The sequence below is a fragment of the Pyxicephalus adspersus genome, chromosome 6 (assembly GCF_032062135.1).
Source record: "Pyxicephalus adspersus chromosome 6, UCB_Pads_2.0, whole genome shotgun sequence".
In the NCBI taxonomy this organism is placed as follows: Eukaryota; Metazoa; Chordata; class Amphibia; order Anura; family Pyxicephalidae; genus Pyxicephalus; species Pyxicephalus adspersus.
Window position 1 is genome coordinate 106,807,732 of NC_092863.1, and position 21,261 is coordinate 106,828,992.

Genomic DNA, 21,261 nt, shown 5'->3' on the forward strand with positions numbered 1-21,261 from the left:
ACACATGACATTTATCAGTCGTATACTTTCCAGATACAATAATGACCACATCAACTAACATTCCTAATATTCACAAAATGAAGGGTTACTAACGCGTTTTGCACATTGCTTAATCAGGAGAATCTCCCTTATTTATGTCTAGAAACAAACAAACACCATCACCACAGAGACAATTTCAATGTACTATATATGACTAATAAAACATTTTTAAATATAATTATGCAACACACAATCCAACTACGCATTTAATTGTAAGAGTAAATGTATCTGCATGTGCAGAAGTTACAAGATCTGACACCCAGAGGAGGATCGTATGGAAATGGTGGCGCCCACCACTGAGCAAGGACCGGTGAGTGTAAAATAAAATAAACTGCAGTCTGACAGGTAAGTTTATGGCAGAAGGGCCCCACCCGTTCCTTCTGCAATGCTGAACCAGGCTGATTGCAGTTTTGTCCACTTTAAGAGCCATAAATAGTGAAGGTTCTGCAGTGAACATAAAGATTAGATAAATGATCTGAAGTATTTTGAAAGTTACTGCAAACACCTCCAAGTGTGGGAATAATTCATCCAGGCGTCTGCTGGCCCTCAACTTCTTCCCCAAAAACCAGAAAATCTTCTGGCAGGAAATGCGTAAGTGAAACTCTTCTTAAACCTAGTCCAGTTTTGCTTGGTCAGGCAGATTTGGCCAATGTCTCCAGACTTGTCTCAGGCGTCTGCTGGCCCTCAACTTCTTCCCCAAAAACCAGAAAATCTTCTGGCAGGAAATGCGTAAGTGAAACTCTTCTTAAACCTAGTCCAGTTTTGCTTGGTCAGGCAGATTTGGCCAATGTCTCCAGACTTGTCTCACTGCAACCAGGCACAGTGCTGACCGCAGTCATTTCACCATCTCTGCCCCCTACACAGATCAGCTCTCCGAGTCTACAAAGCTGGGGGTGCGAGGAAGAGTCAATGTAAAGAATGTAAAGAATACCCCATCATGCAGAATAGGAGTAGCAATGTGAATGATATCATGCGGCCCGCAGTCTCTAAAGACGATCCAACCGGTGATCTGACCAACAGATGTTGCTACCTTGTCAGATTTTTCCTCCTCCAGTTCTTCCTAGTGTTACCCCTAACCTCCCTTCTTGGGGCCTAACCCTCAACCCCATATTTCCAATTACCCAACCTTTAGTACCCCTGCTTCAAGCCTAAACCAGAAACCAATGTGCCCCACTGTTGGGATTTGAGGACAAGATTAAAAAAAATTAGATTTAGATCAATGGGGGCAAGCTGTTTTTTGGTTTATTAACAATGGTCTTTATTAGTTTTATCAATCATTGTAATAACAGAATAAACCAATGACATCAGGAGACAAGGGGGGCAATAACAAATACAAGGGGTTGGGGGATATTGAACCCCAAGCAAAACAGTCTAAGGTGTCACCGCCAAGTGTCCAAAGGCAAGTTTCATATTGTTCTGTTTAGAAGTAGGTCCAATTAATGATTCTATCATAGAGCAATCCTGAGCAGGTAAGACAATATTCTCAGATTTAGGGTGACGTGGGGCAAAATCCCGGTTAGGACAGGGGATCCCAAACTAGTGTGGCAAAAAGAGGTGACAAGCAGGTAAGAGGAGAGGATGAGAGAAGTAGAGGAAAAGGGGGAACATGAACCAAGGACCAGGGTGGCAATATTTGATCCATGGTTTCCAAATTGAACCGATCGCATGTATCTGATACTGATAAACTTCTCATAGACCATGACTGTGTCCAGCCTAGACTCCCATTCCCTTTAGGTAACCTGGGACGTTTTCCAAGCTTTTGTGATCAGATCTTTTGCTGCCATGAACACAAAATTGGTCAAAATTGGGGTGACGGAGAGTCATGAAAAGCTGATATTACATGAAAAGGACGTCTACTTCTATACAGGACATAATTAGCCAATCCAAATAAGATATAAATCACAATGAATGCAGACACATACACACATACAGTAAGGGAAAGAAGTATTTCATCCCCTGCTGATTTTGTATGTTTGCCTTCTGACAAAGAATTGACCGGTCTATAATTGTAATGGGAGGTTTATTGTAGCTGTGAGAGACGGAATAACAACAAAAGAACCCTCAAAAGCCCAGTGCTGACAAGTCGGAGCTTGATGTGCCTTGTAATGAATAATATTTGATCCCCATATGACTAGGCCCCTCCAGGACCTTCATGTGTTTCTTCTTCAGCCGCTCTTTTGTTGCCTTGGCTCATTGTCATGCTGGAACACCCATCCATGACCCATTCTCAATGCCCTGGCTGAGGGAAGGAGATGCTCACCCAAGATTAGACGGTACATGGCCCCGTCCATTGTCCCTTCGATGCGGTGAAGGTGTCCTGTCCCCTTAGCAGAAAAACACCCCCAAAGCATAATGTGTCCACCTCCATGTTTGATGGTTGGGATGGTGTTCTTGGGGTCATAGGCAGCATTCCTCCTCCTCCAAACACGGGAAGTTGAATTAAGAGCTCAATTTTGGTCACATCTAACCACAACACTTTCACCCAGTTCTCTGGATCATTCAGATTTTCATTGGCAAACTGCAGACGGGCCTGTACATGTGCTGTATGAGCAGGGGGACCTTGCGGGCTCTGCAAGATTTCAGGCCTTCACAGCGCAGTGTGTTACCAGTTGCTTTCTTGGTGACTATGGTCCGAGCTGCCCTGAGATCATTGACAAGTTCCCCCCGTGTAGTTCTGGGCTGCTTCTACGTTCTCATGATCATTGTAACTCCACGAGGGGAGATCTTACATGGAGCCCCAGGCCGAGGGAGATGACAGTTATTTTGTGTTTCTTCTATTTGTGAATTATCGCGCCAACTGTTGTCACCTTCTCACCAAGCTGCTTGGCGATAGTCTTGTCCAGTCCCAGTCTAGACTTGTGTAGGTCTATAATCTTGTCCCTGACATCCATGGATGGCTCCTTGGTCTTGGCCATGTTGGCTAGCTTGTAATCTGATTGGTTGCTTCTGTGTACAGGTGTCTTATATACAGGTACTGTAACAAGCTTGGATGCCTTACAGAAGGTGCTCCTAATCTCAGCTCATTACCTGCATACAGGGGAGACACCTGGGAGCCGAAGATCTTGCTGGATGATAGGGGTCAAATACTTATTTCACTGAGTACAATGCACAGCAAGTTCTGATATTTCAGCACGGGGTGTTTGAGGGTTCTTTTGTTATTCCGTCTCTCACAGCTACAATAAACCTTCCATTACAATTATAGACGGGTCATACGTACAAAATCAGCTGGGGATAAAATACTTTCTTCCCTCACTGTATATGTCACAACCATCACTATGATGTGACTATTGATGGAAACCAGTCACACAGGAGCCACTACACTGAGCAAACATCCAGTTTTACCACAAAAAAGGGGAAGAGTGATTCTTTATTTGCTGTTCTGCATAATCTCAGTTTCCTCTGTCAGCACACGGACAGAATATAAAACATACAGTGATAACACTGAGCACACGGATCGTACCCGGGGGTCCTCCTGCCATGTCTGCACTGTGGACTGGTCTGCTGATCACCGTCTGTCTCCTTCATGGACTGGAGGCCGATGAAAAGTCCGAGGCTGCACCAAGTAAGATGACGATAATATTATTACACTCCGCCTTATAATAAACTAGCATCCCAAATCTGTATTTATTGACTGGTTCACAATTTATGTTTAGTTTATAGTAAAAATGCTAAAAATACTTTACTAAAAAGCAATCTGTTATGCGTTATCGGGGTCATTTACATATATGTGCCCCATTGTGTCCGTTATAATTGGACAATACAGCACACCAGAAGACAAACTGGAACCTTTCCATTGCAGCGCTCTACAACACTGTACTGAGATTCACTGGGTACCATTCACCTATAAATCTGAATGGGCCCGGACTAAATATAAGAGTTTATGGGAAGTGAGATGACTGAGGAGAGCTCATGGACTGGTAGCACAATGCCTGGGAATGTTATGCAGGTGACCCCGCAATGTGAAAAGCAAAGTTCTCATAATGGTGGACAATACCGGGGTATGTTCAGTTTTATCTGAACTGTTTTCAGCACTTTTAAGCATCCAAAACCTCTGATACATATGATATGATGAGTTTATAAAGTACATACCAATGCTCAATATGTTTTTTTTTTGGACTTCTTTCAGTTTTTTCCTCCATTGGGTGCCGCCATCTTGCTTTTTACATTATCAATGACATTCCACATGTTAAAAACTCTGTGAAAACAATCTTGTATGAGTAACGTGTCAGTATTGGTGCCACATCCCTGATATTCACAACCTGAGTTAATAATTTGTACAAAAAAATGGGATTTTAAAGATGTCTTTCCCAATGTAGAATGCAATGACACGAGCCACATATAGATATTGTATGTATATGGAGACCATACTGGAGATGGGACACAAAATAGATTTATACCGCGTGATAATGCATCCCCCATACAATGTAGACTGGAGTACTCATGGCACCTTAATCTACACTGTGTGGTCAGGAAAGGGTTAATAGGTTTGAATGAATCTGATCACAGCTATTTCACTTATATAATAATCTCAATCTACAGCTCGGTGTAAAAAGCCCATCATACAAAATGTGGGCAGCCTGTCTGAAGACAAAGAGTATTATGAGAAATATGAAGATATAACAGTACAGTGTGAACCTGGATACACTCCGTCATCAGACACAATGATGTGTTTCGACCCCGGAGCCCCCCGGGAGTGGCTTCCATCCACAGTCACCTGTACAGGTGAGTACAACACATACACCTTCTACCTGGTCTTCCTCCAAACATCTTCCTTATGCCATATGCATTCACCAGATCCTTTCACCCCAATTCTGTGTGGCTCAGACTGCATTCTATTGATGCTTATTATATTACATTTATATTACGTTTCTATTGCTGCTATATTATTATTATTATTATTATTATTATTATTATTACTTCATATCCCTGCTGAACTATTGTTACCACAATCCCATCACCAATCCTTTTTTATGCATTCGTTTTTTAATGGTCTGCATTATGAGATGTGGCAGGGACATGATATCTGTCTACAATTGTCCCTCGTGTCCATCTCCAAACAGGGAAAGTACAGCAAATCTGTATAGTAGCAAGAAAAACGTCACAAACAATCTCTACAAGATTTACACTTCCAGACACATTTCATTCAAAAGAATCTCCCAAAGAACCACAGCAAGGTTGTCATTCCGATTTCAAAATGTCCCAGAATGTTGAGGCTTAGCAGGCCGTCTGATCTGGAGCCGATCCATAATGCTTATTGCAGATATTAAGGCTTTGCCTGGCTGCATGAATTACTACATTACTACCCTTTCCTGGTCGTATGGACTAACTACAAGTCTTAGCACAATAGCAGCCCTCTTGGCTGTATAAGATGGGATATCTTTATTCCTCACCTCCCTCCCCATTTTCTTTAAGATAAATAGATCTATACCTACTTGACTAGGTTCTCACTAAACCCCTATTTAGGGTATATGAAACAAAAACCATATATATGAATATTAAAACTGGACCTGTACTAATTGTAACTTGAAAAATACACAGTTGATTTATTTTTGCACAAAAACCTCCTGAGCCTGAAACCTCTTTGCCCTTCTTCCCCTTATTCCTATACTATGAGCTCTAAATAATCAACAAAGAGGTTCAACACAACCTTGATGAAACAAAGACAAGAACCAAAACGTATTTACAGAGTGGGAAATACACTTCACGTACCACATCCCTATAGTTCCAATTCACAACTTCACTTTATATTTGGGGATTTTTTCAGTACCATAGATGAATTTACTGCGTATGGCTAAAAACTGTTTAATTTACAATTAATATATAAAACATATTAAAAAGAAAACATTGTGATACAGCAATCAAATTTTTATCACAAAACATTTGTGCCTCTAAGTCTTTTAAAGTTTGAGTCCTTCACGATTTGGCTGATCTGCCATCACAAATCACAGTACTTGGTTCAATCCACCTGTGGAAGACTTTATCCCAATTTCAATGATATTAGTGAATCTCCATTATTGTATGAACCTCTCGATAAAGGTATCACCACATGCAATGAATACATCACCAATATACTTGAATATCACTGCCAGGAGTCTCAATGGTAAGTCAATGTGCAATTGTTTGTGATTCACCCATTGAAAACTCTCTGACAACCAGCCCTCATTGCAGATATGCAGCAAATTGCAACATTTTCTTTTTATTGCATTCTCAGCCGGACCTCCAACCTCTCCCATTGTACCAGTTGAGTTAGCATTGTGATGGGATTGTGGTTCCTGGACATGTGGCTGCTTTTCCTCCTTTGGATAAAGCTAGGTACACACTTCCAATAATTATCCTTAGAAAATGAACGATTACGACCAATCAACGATTATGCAAAGACTCAAACTCAGTGTAAGGAACTTACCCACTTTGCGAGCCCGCGGTGTCCCTGGGGTTCCCAGCCACAGAGGGGGACGCCGCAGTAGCAGGCAGCATGGCCGAGGCTGCTACCCTGCTCGCAGCTTGTCTGTCTCTACAGGCGGAAGGATCCGCCCTGGCCAAATTACTGTTCAGCCAGGCAGCAGCCCTTGCATCCCTTTGGATGTGGTTCCTACTCCCAGCACTCCTTTGCAAGTGCAAAGTAGTGCACGTCCTAGGGGTACTGTGGGAAGAGGTGCGCGTGTCACCATGCGTCCCTCTTGTACCCCCTTCTATGGAAGTCCTATCTTTCCCCTTGTGCCTCTGACCCTTGACCTCTAGTGACAGAATACTGAGCATTGCAGGTTCTGCTGGCCTTGGACGTGAAATATTTCATGGTATTCTCGTATTCTATTGGTATATGATCAGTAATCTTCCAGTTCCCCCCCGATTTCCTATAATGATTTGGTTTTATCGTCTGATCCCGCAGCACGATGTAAGCGTCCAGTGATAACACATATGCTCAATCCCTCCCCATACAAGATATCTTACGATGAGGGAGAAGAGGTGACGGTGTATTGTATAGATGGATATTATCCGTCCCATGAAAGAACGAGGTGTGACCAGCCCCTGACCCCCCAGGAGTGGACACCGGCTATTACCTGTACAGGTGAGTAGAGGGTGGGGCAGCTATTATCGCTATCGGTGACTTCACTGAGTGTGAATGTGCTGAATGTATTTTACAATTTGTGATGTTTGTTGTGTGAAGTGTGCCGCATTGTGTGATAGGTGTGTGTAGGCTGATGAATGTGTTGATTTTTATGTAATATGACCAGAAATAAAAAAAAACCATTTGCTAATTAATTATTTTTAATAAAACATAATTGTAATTGTTGACAATGTTACTGACGCATCAATAAATGCCAAGTTGGCATATCTCTGTGTATAGGTGCAGAGCTGGATTACCCACAAGGCACCCTGGGCAGTAGTCTAGGCCCCCAGTGGATGCCCATGGTGCCCAGGGACAACCCGTCTTGTGCTAGATCTGTACAATGCAAATAGGGCGACATTTGATGGCTTAAGCTGCCATCTTACATAGAGCCCCATTCTGCCTTCATCCATCCATGCATGGTGGGCATACAATAACAGAAGCTCAGACAATTCCCAGAAACCGGAGTCCAAATGGATACGAGACTTAAACTCACCGGCCATTTTATTATGTACACCATGCTGGCACAGATTTACAAGGTGCTGGAAACACTGCTCAGGCTGTAGCCCATCTGCTCCATGGTTGGACATGTTGCGTGTTCAGAGATCTCTTATGCAGACCTCGGGTATAACGCCGGATTATTTGAGTTTCTGTTGCCTTTCTATCATTTGGAACCAGTCTGGCCATGCTTCTCTGACCTTTGCCATCAATAAGGCATTTTCACCCATAGAACAGCCAATCACTGGGCATTTTCCTTTTTCTGGCCATTCTCTCTAAGCCCCAGAGATTATTATTATTATTATTATTATTAAACATGATTTTTATAGCCCCAACATATTACACAGCGTTGTACATTAAATAGGGGTTACAAATGACAGAAGAATACAGACAGTGACACAGGAGGAGGAGAGGACCCTGCCCCGAAGAGCTTACAATCCAGGAGGAGGGGGAAGTATCACACAATAGGAGGGGGATATGTAGTGGTGGGAAGTAGTGAGGGATTCAAACCGGTTGTGGGTGATGGTGGTGCCCTGGTGGATGTCCATGGTGCCCAATGACCACCTGGGTTCTGCTGGATCTGAACAATGCAGATATGGGACTTTTCATGGCCCAAGCTGCCATCCTCCATAGGACTCCATTCTGCCTGGGAAGATGGTTGTGGGTGGAAATCCCAACAGATCAGGACTTTGTGAAATACTAAGACTGCCTGGCACCAACATCCCTGCCATGTTTGAAGTCACGTAGATCACCCATTTTGGTGATCTGTTTGATCTTTAGCCGGGCAATGTCGACATTTTCTAAATGCAATGAGTTGCTGGTATGTGATTGGCTGATATTTGTGATCAGTTGAATGATGTCCCTACAAACATACAGATTTGTCTATAATTCCTTGCTGTCAGATATCACAGTGAGTGAGAGAGTCGCCTCCACCAGTGCCAGCTTCTGGATGTCCTGTTCTTCTGAGTGTCCCCATCACTGGAGGTTTGATGTAGAATGCTGCGATGTTCTCTACGGATTATGTCAAACGATGAATACGGATGGTCATGTGACATTCACCGGTCTACAACCGTCCTCTGAGTATCAGGTCAGCATCACCCTGCACAATAATCAGAAACAATACAAGCTGAAGCCAAGACTCATCAGGACGAAGCATTCAGGTGAGGGAACTTTTTATACAAAGTTTGTCTTGTGTTGATGATTATTCATTCTGATATAAATCCAGAATTTATAGGAAAGGATTACGTTTTTACTTCTTGTTTCATACGAGAGTTCCTGCATGGTGATGCACAATCACTACTTGCGTTCCATCTTGAATTGGACATTAAACATTGGATTTACAAAGTTAGTGGTTGATAACACTTATCCATGACTATCAGCCCAAATGTAATGAATTCTCAGCGGCAGCCCCCTGTGCTGGCCATACATCCAACAATGCCATCCTTCCAAAGAACCAATCATGGAAAGTATTGGCACCTTCCAAATAAATGGCGGTCACAGGAGGTCAGCGACCAATAATTTAGCATTTCCATTAAAAAGGGTCTAAACCTTTGATGTCTTTCTGTACATTGGATCATGTTGTGATTAGGCTAGATAAGGCTTATATTATATATTATTATCATATTTATAAATGATTCCAAAGTTGTATTCAAATCATTTTATTTTCTATATGTAAATGAGGAACACATTTGGAACATTTTTGCACTCTACTGTAATGGTTTCCAGACTTTTACCTAATTTGCACAGCCCCAAATATCCACCCCAAAAATAATACCACAATGGTAAAAATGCAAAGCGAGTGGTAAAGTTCCAAGGAAACTTCAAATCCTAATTTGGAACTCATTCATACATACGTATTGAATGAATGATAAAATCTGCAATGTGTTGCTGTCATTCACTGCTCTCATACCACGGAGGAACACGCAACATACTCTGGGGACTCAGGGGAGGTAAATTGGGGGGGTTTAAAGAAATACATTCATTTATTTGAAAAAATTGAAAATAAAAAGTATATTTGTCAAAGGGCTCACCACTAGATTGGCAGGAACGTATAAGGGGTGCAGAAGCCTTCAGCTTCACCAACGCACCCCTAATAGGTTGATGGATTTTAGAAGGCGGTGCCCAGGATGCGGGTCCTGTACATGCAGGAGGTTGGTAACTGCTGACTGGGTAGGACCAATGCTAGATCTTGGACAAGCCAAGATCTGGGGTCAGTATGCCAAGGTGTCAATATCATGATATGCAAACTGGAACCTGAAAACTAGGAGCCTAGGAGAACTCCTAGTTCAGGCAACATCATGTTGCAGTTACTTTCCTAATATAGGGAAGTCATTTGACAAATAGAGATCATATAACCAGCAGGTAACAGAACCCACCACCAGAGGGAGTGACGGCAGATCAGGTGGTGTTTACACTTTCGCCAGCAGATGGAGCACATTTGCAGAATACCCTGGCCCTCTGGGGTAAAGGGGCAGCTCTCAAGGAGTCACATGGTTCAGACCAGAAAGTAACCAGTAAATGTGATCCAGGTCAGAGATGCTGCTGGGTGCAGAGGAGTGCAAGATGGTGACCCATAAGTGGGATTTGTACTTTGATTTTGCTCTTTGTGTTCAGCATATACCAAGGACAGATTCTGGGGAGCTTGCTGACCTATATGCATGTCCTTGAGTGTAAGGGGAAACTAGGCTGCCCACAGAAACCTGGGACTCCAGGCCCCTGGGGCGACATGCTGGCCACTTGTGCCACCATGCTGCCTCCATGGAATAGTCATCTTACTCAGCAGTTTCATAGTTAGTCAGGTTGAAAAAATACACAAATCCAACTTCTGGGGAAATAAACCTACCAGAAATCTGTATACTCCAAATAGAACCATGTATACATAGTTGATCCAGAGGAAGGTTAAAAAAACCCCTTATAAACATGGTTCAGATGAGATTGTTCTTGTATTTAACAAACCTAACCATTTAAGTAAATACAAATTACAAATTTACAGTCTATGATTCCCACTACTACAGCACTGATCCAGTGGGACATAAGAGTCCTCCAGGTATTTGTAGAGCTCGTACCATGCCATCTCCTAATCTTACACAAGCCTTGAATTTGTTTTCCCCCAGTCTACCGGTATTTTGATGTGAAATTTCCCACAAAGCAAGATTGGACCGGGCCTGCAAACATTACGAGCTTCCAGGTAAGTAACGAGGTATAGCTTGGCCCCATGATGGGTAGGTGAAATATTGGTTGGAGAACCAGATCACTACAAAGATCCGCTTCTACCTGGAAGTTGATTGTTGGGCAACCATAATGCCACCTTGGACAGAAGGATGCAGAGGACCTGCCAAGTCTTTCTTCATATCATCAGCTGGAGTTTGATGAAGAAGGTTGAAGCCCCAGGTCACATGGTCAAGGTTGGGTGCTTGTCCAAAATCACAAATCCTATTATAATGTGTAGACCTCCTGGCTGGATATGCTCTCCGAAACCAATGCTGGGTATGCTGGGATGCAGGGACATACCCTCCTCCCTCATGACACAGTTATGGAGCCAAATATCATTTATCAGATATCTTTCTGCTGATATATGGAATAGAGGATACAATTCATATGATGGATACTGGTTGGGTAGGTGCAGTCATGGCATGGTGGTGGGTCCCGAGGAACCCATTGACATATGTGAACTTATTTCACCACATCCTCTCCAGAGTTATTGGGGTGGGGGTCTGGTTTTAATATTATCACCCCAAGACAACGCTTGAGGAATATCACTCCAAAAATGATACTAATATTGCAGGGGTAATTACTTATATCTTAGTGCAGACTGAGCCAAAATCATGAAATAACATTTTGGAGGAATTCCACACACAGTACAGTAATATTCCATGACATCGGCTGTTGGGGTATTTCCCATTTAGTGTTATTTTTCCTCTCTGTGGGTTTTCCTGCTTCTCATTGAGGATAGAGATGCAAGTGTTAATGCCTGTGTAATAAAAAGGAAGCACAGCTCTAGACAGATCGTAAGTATTGCAGCATGTTTATTCCATGTTGCAGCTTTGGGGATCCCATTGATAAAGAAAAGGGCTTTCATCTCATATTGCTTTCTGGTTCCTGTAGAAATCAATGATATCTCATGTTTCTGATCTAATAGATTTCCTTCTAGAAAAGATTAGCTTCCATTTTGATAATTGTTACATTATTGTATTAAATTCCCGGCTTGGAATTTGCAAACCACGAATGTTCCACGTTCTTTCCTTTAGTTTGTTAGATGATATGGATGATTGTATTTGTTCTTTCTGTCACTTATAGATAATCATCTCAGCCAGAAGGATCTACGACCAGTCCTTTGTTAGAGATGAAACCTTCTGGGCTCCCCACAATGGCACGGAATATAAAGTGGCACCTTCCAAATAAATGGCGGTCACAGGAGGTCAGCGACCAATAATTTAGCATTTCCATTAAAAAGGGTCTAAACCTTTGATGTCTTTCTGTCCATTGGATCATGTTGTGTTTGTGGATAGATAGGGCTTATAATATATATTATTAAAATATATATAAATCATTCCAAAGTTGTATTCAAATCATTTTATTTTCTATATGTAAATGAGGAACACATTTGGAAAAAATTTGCACTACTGTAATGGTTTCCAGACTTTTACCTAATTTGCACAGCCCCAATATCCACCCCAAAAATATTAAAACAATGGTAAAAATGCAAAGCGAGTGGTAAAGTTCCAAGGAAACTTCAAATCCTAATTAGGAACTCATTCATACATACGTATTGAATGACTGGTAAAATCTGCAATGTGTTGCTGTCATTCACTGCTCTCATACCATGGAGGAACACGTAACATACTCTGGGGACATAAGGGAGATAAATTGAGGGAGGGGGGTTAAAAAATACATTAATTTATTTAAAAAAATTTGAAAATAAAAAGTATATTTGTCGAAGGGCTCACCACTAGATTGGCAGGAACGTATAAGGGGTGCAGAAGCCTTCAGCTTCACCAACGCAGCCCCTGGATTTTAGGAGGCGGTGCCCAGGATGCGGGTCCTGTACATTCAGGAGGTTGGTAACTGCTGACTGGGTGGGACAAATGCTCAGTACAAGAGCAAAAGCCAAAAGCATAGTCAGACAAGCCAAGATCTGGGGTCAGTATGCCAAGGTGTTAATATCATGATATGCAAACTGGAACCTGAAAACTAGGAGCCTAGGCGAACTCCTAGTTCAGGCAACATCATGTTGCAGTTACTTTCCTAATATAGGGAAGTAATTTGACAAATAGAGATCATATAACCAGCAGGTAACAGAACCCACCACCAGGGGGAGTGCTGGCAGATCAGGTGGTGTTTACACTTTCGCCAGCAGATGGAGCACATTTGCAGAATACCCTGGCCCTCTGGGGTAAGGGGGCAGCTCTCAAGGAGTCACATTGTTCAGACCAGAAAGTAACCACTGAATGTGATCCCGGTCAGAGCTGCTGCTGGGTGCAGAGGAGTGCAAGTTGGTGACCCATCACTTTGATTTTGCTCTTTGTGTTCAGCATATACCAAGGACAGATTCTGGGGAGCTTACTGACCTATATGCATGTCCTTGAGTGTGAGGGGAAACTAGGCTGCCCACAGAAACCTGGGACTCCAGGCCTCTGGGGCGACATGCTGGCCACATGAGCCACCATGCTGCCTCCATGGAATAGCCATCTTGCCCAGCAGTTTCATAGTTAGGTTGAAAAAATACACAAATCCAACTTCTAGGGAAATAAACCTACCAGAAATCTGTATACTCCAGATAGAACCATGTATACATAGTTGATCCAGAGGAAGGTTAAAAAAACCCTCAAAAACATGGTTCAGATGAGATTTTTCTTGTATTTAACAAACCTAACCATTTAAGTAAATACAAATGACAAATTTACAATCTATGATTCCCACTACTACAGCACTGATCCAGTGGGACATAAGGGTCCCCCAGGTATTTGTAGAGCTCATACCATGCCATCTCCTAATCTTACACAAGCCTTGAATTTGTTTTCCCCCAGTCTACCGGTATTTTGATGTGAGATTTCCCACAAAGCAAGATTGGACCGGGCCTGCAAACATTACAAGCTTCCAGGTAAGTAACAAGGTATAGCTTGGCCCCATGATGGGTAGGTCAAATAATGGTTGGAGAACCAGGTCACTACAATATCAAATATCAGTTGCAAACCACGAATGTTCTGTGTTCTTTCCTTTAGTTTGTTAGATGATATGGATGATTGTATTTGTTCTTTCCGTCATTCCTTATAGATAATCATCTCAGCCAGAAGGATCTACGACCAGTCCTTTGTTAGAGATGAAACCTTCTGGGCTCCCCACAATGGCACGGAATATAAAGTCCTCCTCCAGCATGGAGCCAACCACACCATCACCCTGCAAGGAATCACAGTGGTGGGATTTGAGACCATTAAGGAATGGAACATTGAAACCGATATCGGAGGTATGAAAACACCTAACAGTAATATTGAATTTCCTCTGATGTGCACGGCTGAGAAACTGAGCCAAACTTCCAAACATGGAATGTGCAAGTATTTCTCAATTCCAATAGTTGTCAGGTAACAAACCCCCATAACATGGCCACCCAGTCCTTCTGTGGATGTAGCACAGAGATCACATCATGAATATTTCGGAATGAGTAATGTAAAATATGCTCAGCTCAATGTCTTCCATCCCTAATGTACAAAAATGCAAAGGCACCAACAATCAGTGACAACACTCGGGTCTGGCCAGGTCTGGGTGTTGGGTTATATCACAACCAAGTGTATGGAGTCCAGACGGTCTCCACTTGTTTCCTCCAGGGGTTTCCTCCAGGTGCTCCCGATTCCCCCCAAAATCCAGAGTAGTATGGTCACCTGATGAACGTCAGACCCAGCCCAACATCTAGCATCTTCAGAGGAAGACCTGTAATGGCAGCCCCTATATTTCCCTTAAAGGTAATGAGTAAGGGAGATCCAGAGAGTCGGGGAGGCTTAGGAAAACGTTATGAGGTAGGTAGGTTGGACAAAAGCTGTGGAGGGATTTGAAGACAAAGCACAGGAGATGAATTTGATTCTCAGGTGAAATGAAAGCCAGTGCATAGAATTACAGGTAGAAGCAGCAGAAGGATGTGGTGGAAAGGCAGTGTATCAGGTAGGTAGGAGGCTAGGTAGGTAGGTGTGTGGGCTGTGTATGGGGTAGGTAGGTGGGAAGGCTGTGTGTATGGGGTAGGTAGGTGGGAAGGCTGTGTATAGGGTAGGTAGGTGGGAAGGCTGTGTATGGGGGTAGGTAGGTGGGAAGGCAGTGTATGGGGTAGGTAGGTGGGAAAGCAGTGTATGGGGTAGGTAGGTGGGAAGGCTGTGTATGGGGTAGGTAGGTAGTTGGGAAGGCTGTGTATGGGGGTAGGTAGGTGGTATGACTGTGTATTGGGTAGGTAGGTGGGCAGGCTGTGTATGGGGTAGGTAGGTGGGCAGGCTTTGTATGGGGTAGGTAGGTGGGAAGGCTGTGCATGGGGTAGGTGGTATGACTGTGTATTGGGTAGGTAGGTGGGCAGGTTGTGTATGGGGTAGGTAGGTGGGAAGGCTGTGTATATGGTAGGTAGGTGGGAAGGATGGATGAGTCTGGCTGCAGCATTCATAATAGATTGTAGAGGAGAGAGTCGGGTTAGTGGAATTCCAGAGAGGAGGAGGTTACAGTAGTCCAGACGAGAGATGATAAGAGCGTGTACAAGGAGTTTGGGGGTCTCTGGGGACAGGTAGGGGCGGATTTTGGAGATGAAAGTGACAGAACCTGGAAATGTTCTGAATATGGGGGATAAAGGTGACACCAAGTAGTATACAACCTCTTCACATAGAAAACTCCCAGCCATGCACAACATTCATTGAAGATACAACTGGAATTATTTGGTAAAATTGAGGACAAGAACTCAATGTAATATCCAGATTTCCTTTTCAGATCCTCCTCACCATCCCCCGAATACTCTGGGAACAAACTCCACATTAAAGCTGTACCCGGTGTCGCCACTCAATGGACCAATCAGGTTAGAGAGTAATGTATTCTGCAGAACTTTCTATAGACATCTATGGGGATCATCTGACGTTTCCGTACTTTGATCATTTCTGTGGTCTCATAAATAGTGGGTGCACTTCATCTTCCTGGGTGCCAACATCACAAATGTCATATACACATCAGAGAAAGAAGAAACTAAGTTATCTCCACCACTCTCAGACGTCTCTGCTTGTCCATTACCTACATTCAGGATTCCCCACAAGCTTCTCATCCAAGCATGTTGTTGTTTGTGTGCAGTAAGATGTACCATGGTATTCTATGTATGATTTCTCTGTTTCTCGTCTGTTGTACAATTCTACAGAATATGGTGGCACTATATAAATCTAAAATATTATCATTATTAATATTTTGCAGTTAACCAGTTCTGAGATTCAGTAGCCATGCTAGTTTTTATTTTGATTAGGGACATTCTCAGCAATTATAGACAATACCTGGTGACCCTGCCAGAAATATCGAGTCGAGAAAACAAAAACATTCCCATTGCCATATTTATTAAAGCATTGGACACCGTACCCCGAAAATATCATTGACATAGAAAAGTCGGTAGAGACCATTCAGATTGAGTTTTTATAATTAATGATAATGTGGATTACTTCAGATCTAGATCAGATCTCAATACGGAGCTGAAAGAATGCAGCCAAAATAACAACCAACAAGGGGGCCACATGTGTTGTATAATAATAATGTGTTTATTTATATTTGTATATTTGGGGGGTGATTAATGTCGTTAGATTTTTGTTATGGGGACATGATCTTGTAACAATATAATGATAAATATTATTGGTTGGGATGTATGAGCAGCATTAGGTATATAGGAAGACGTTGTTAAAGACACATAAAGTGAATGTCAGAGTTTTATTCACCGTTACTATTCCCTCCACAGCTCCTATGATATAATTGTCTATGTGGACCAAGTCATGAATATGAGTGTGGATTGTCCAGGATTCACCAACACACCCTACAACTCCAGCTTGGCTCAAAGTTCCTATACAGCAGCTGTTCTACCAGCAGAGACCCTCACCGGATCCCGGACCTTCATCCTGGGGGATAACCAATATTATAATGGGTTCCACAATGCCCCTCTTACCCCCAACCACAACTACAATGTCTACATTCGGGTTTCCAGCAGCTGGAAGGAGGTGAACTATTATCTGCTTTTATTTGTTGGAATTTCCTTCTGTCTTTCCATGTGCAGTTACTAAAACTTATTTCACTTACGACATGTTGGTCATAAAATACAAAAGAATACAATATAATGGAAGAAAGTGAATAAGTCTATGGTCTTCAACCAACATGACAAAAGATTAGCTACGGTCCTTCCTAAGATATTTATAATCTTACGAGTTCACTTTTAACTTTTGCATTGCATAAGTGAATTGTAAAAGTACACAGAGAATAAATTTATTGGCCAAGAACTGGAAAAGGATTGTCACTCCATGTCAAGCGGAATCTTGCAATTCTACTCACATGAGTGCTGGCAGTTGGCAAGTTGCCCCAGATGTATCTTAAGCTTGTTAGGTCCTCCTGCCCTTGGCATGTCCCCGTGTATAAGAATAGGAGAAAACGACAACTGCCAATCAGAATCAGAGCATAAAAATTAAAAGCAAATTAAAAGCACATCATGTGTATAGGTGGGGGGACCTGGTTTCCAACATGTGATAAAGTATATCAGGTGCTAAAGATTCTTCATCTGGCATGGTTAGGATCCAAGTCCCAGGGGGTAGGAAGCCCCTTTAATTGACTCAACTCAAGCTCATACTGTGTAATAAAACGTGAAGGGAATAGAAACATGAAATAGTTATGACAGGTCATCTTTAATTTCATTTTTAAATAATTTGCATTGGATAAGGCTTGTCTAAATCTGATAACATTGCAAGAATAAGATTTTTTTTGATGAACCCTACTGTCCGAATTACCGATCAGTGGCTTCATTTTGTGCCGCACAGCTTTAAATGAATTGTTTTTTGCTTTTTCTTTTCCTAGCTGTAAATACATTTTATGTTGGTGACACTTCAAAAATTATCTGTTAAAACTGTGATCGCATGTTCTGGTATAGCTAATTGTAGGAAGAACCTGGATCACTGCGCCTGTATATGGAGGCCGCCATCTTGGTAGAGGCAGGGCTTTGCTTCCTCATGTCAGAGCCTCCAGCTAGGAGAACGGTGGTGACTTCAACAAATCTGCTGAGACCAACAAAGGCAGCAGAGCCTTAGATGATCTCACACTGCAGATATACTGCTATGTGTATACAGAAATGTATGTGAAAGATGGGATAGCCCTTCCCTTTCCCCCAAAATATACATAAAAAATATTTAAGTCCTGATATACAGGGAGTTCAATGTTCTGCTGCTTCTTCCCTTGCAGGTGCAGAAGTCGTCCTGTTCCTTGGCCGGAGTGATTTAAGGTCAGTGGGTTTCTATCATATTGTAATATCACTTAGAGTGTCTGTGCTGAGAGATGAAAACAAACTTTTGCAATCTTCTCTATTATTCTACACTGAGCTGCACATCTCGGTGTACAATCCTGGCTTAGCTCGCCCGGGGAATGGATGAACATCCACACACATAGGCTGGTATTACGACATTCCAACCAGGAGATCCTGAACCCAGAAGAGGGCCAGGTGATGTCTCTCCTCCATTCTTGGCGGGGTGCCCTGGTGAATTCGGAGGCTGGTGCCTTAGACTTTGTGCCTCGTACACATCTCTGCCAAGTGGGCTGATGACATTCAGGGTCCACCACCCCAACCGTGACAACGTGATAGGCTGATATTTGTGGTGGGCAAACTGGGTAGTTGCTCAGGACCCCACATACCTTAGGGTCACCAGATGCTTTTTCGTGATACAGGGGCTTTTCTTTTCCAATGATTTTGGGGAATAATTTTCTTCCAGTAATCACAGAAACATTTATTACCCCCACTGACCAACAATGAAAGGATATTTATTACTCCCATTCACATAGGGGCAATTTGTACTTTCACTGACCACAATTTTGCCCCCAAACACTGTGACGGAAATTTTGGGGTGTATTTTTTAATTTTTTACCTTTTAATTTGACAGTTTTTTGCTCATGGCCAAATGTAATCTAAGAGTTATTTAATTAACAAGAGAGCTCAGCAGTCACTAAAATAAATGTCCAAATCTAGGTTGAATTGACGGGGGAATATAATATAATTAGATTCATTTGAGGTGTATCTATAAATTATTTCCAGTCAATTCACTCTAAATTCACCCATAATTTTTTTTTATACATTTAGCATTTCCTATTGTGAAATCTTGTAACAAAACGAGTCATTGTTTTATTGGGAAGTGTGTAGAGAGAGTTAAACATTTATTGGGGAATCGTCTATAAATAGAGCCATTTGTGTCAGTGGATATTGTTCAGCTGTGTGCGGTTGTTAGTAAAAATTTGGGTTGGATTTAATAAATAAATTTAGACCGCTTACCAACCAAGTAAATGATCACTCTGCAGGGGATAATCAATAATAGCTTGGTGATTGTGTTTATTGTTCACTGTGCTTTGAATATCCAATCACGTGCAAGAGAATAAAAAGCAACATTTTCCCTGCATATGATTGGATGATTGACACCAGCAGAGCCCGATCAGATTCACTAAGCAAAGTGAACTATACCAAGCAAAGAGATGATTCAATTTTCTAAGTGAATTATTCCATTAATATTTCCAAAATGGTAACAGTATCCCTTTAGCATCACTCCAAATAAAAGGGTTGGAGAGGTCCTCCTTATACTCTCTGGGGCCCAATGCACATTTGATTTGTATTTCTGTAAATTCCAGTTGTCTTATATTTGTTTCTTGTATTTGCAGGAATGATTGACACGTGAAGGATTAGATACATGGCTACAATGAATTATAATCAACATGGTGCAATCAACCTTGCAGCGTAATAATCAGGAACTGGCCATTGTGTCGGATATTTAGATTTCTACTCATTGATTCTGCTCCCTATAGATTTGCTTAAGGCAGGCATGGGCAAACTCCAGCCCGAGGGCCGTGGGCTTTTTATTCCCGGGGATCAAATTTTGATACAAAATTGTCCTCTGGCTAAAAAGTGTGACCAACAAGATTGTTCCCATTGAAATGGAATGCAATTTGAAAGTATGTTTTCTTTTACTTTTAGTTAACAGGTTTTACACATAGTTTCTATAAGTTCATACAAACACTCTCCATCCATCTGATACTGGCCCGGCCCATCTGTCAAATTTTAAAACTCATTGTGGCCCCTGAGCCAACAAGTTTGCCCACCCCTGGCCTAAGGGGCCACTGTAACTGATTTATTCCTGAAGCCCAATTCCTACAAAATGGTCATCTTGGAAGGAATGGTGAAGAGTTAGAACTTCTTCTTGGGTTGGTTTATATTGCTGTCTGTGTCCACGCTGGGGTAATTTACCAGACTTCCTGTGTCAGTGACGAGGGTCAGAGGGACAGGGAGTAAGGATAAATCATGAGCAGCAAAAAACTCTTCCACTTAGTAAAATCTCTTCCAAGGAGACTCGTAGAGAAGAGTTCTTGCTTCTGACATTGGTAAGTCATTGTCCTTGAAGGATAGCCCATTAGTGGCGATGAAGGGTTTGTGATTGTTTGGATAGAATCCCACCACGGTTCTGGGATCTGACCTACCTTACTGTCAACAAACAAGTTACCTGTCCATGGGTATATTGTACAGGTAATACCACACCACAAAAACAATATTATACTAATTAGGGAAAACTGATCACAAGTTTTTTAGGCATTCACTTCATCATCTATGAGAAAAATCAAATTAATTTAATTTAAAAAACAATAATTTATTTCACAGGTATCAAATCAACTATACATTTGAAATGTTTCCTAACAAACATATAACATACAATACATTTCTCATGATCAATCCAATCACAACAGGTTTCGCAGGCTTATAACTACTTCTTCAGAAGAATATTGTCTTAGGAGGAACATGGATTCCATAGTCACATGCGGGAACAAAGACGTTAGCTTATCTGTCCCATTGGCTTGTCAGAAGAGGTGGACACCTAAATGCCACACAGATAAGAATGAAGAGGCTAAAGGAAGCCCAAAAATAGCCAACCTGGCTATATCATCATTTTGGAAGAATGAATAGAATGGATTCCACCAAGAAGAGTGCACAGACATGGCTGCCTGTAAGAGACATTGCCATCAAAGCAAACTTCATATTAAACTGGAGGCACCGTGCTTGTTTCAGAATGGAAAATGTTCAACTTGAATAAACTAATGATCATTTCTTGCTCCAGGGTTTCTTTATTTACTGTAAAGGTTTACATGTGAGTTATGCAGAGTGGGTATAAGGGGTGTTCATCACTTACCTTTGATTTGACTTTGATTTCCATGGACATCTTTAGTTTTTTAGTTAGTAATTCTTCATTTCACACATACCAGGGCCAGGCGTCCATTCATCAGATGGTCCTACTTACACATGGCGGTGAATGATGCATTAAGTGGGGGGGGGGGGGTCTTGATAGAAACAGGAGGCTGGATGATTGATTGGAGGAACCTCATGTATTCAGTCTATTCCTGTG

The 21,261-nt window shown here is 42.0% G+C and overlaps 1 protein-coding gene across 1 annotated transcript; it reads left to right on the plus strand.

Annotated features, from left to right (window-relative positions):
- Positions 1 to 6,898: 6,898 nt before the first annotated feature.
- LOC140332345 (sushi domain-containing protein 1-like) lies at positions 6,899 to 20,971 on the plus strand. The gene is made up of 8 exons (XM_072413618.1): positions 6,899 to 7,105; positions 8,545 to 8,802; positions 13,669 to 13,742; positions 13,916 to 14,105; positions 15,596 to 15,680; positions 16,593 to 16,848; positions 18,074 to 18,113; positions 19,532 to 20,971. The coding sequence occupies exons 1-7, from the start codon at positions 6,955 to 6,957 to the stop codon at positions 18,110 to 18,112; spliced, it is 1,053 nt and encodes a 350-aa protein (XP_072269719.1). The 5' UTR covers positions 6,899 to 6,954; the 3' UTR covers position 18,113; positions 19,532 to 20,971.
- The last annotated feature ends 290 nt before the right edge of the window (positions 20,972 to 21,261 follow it).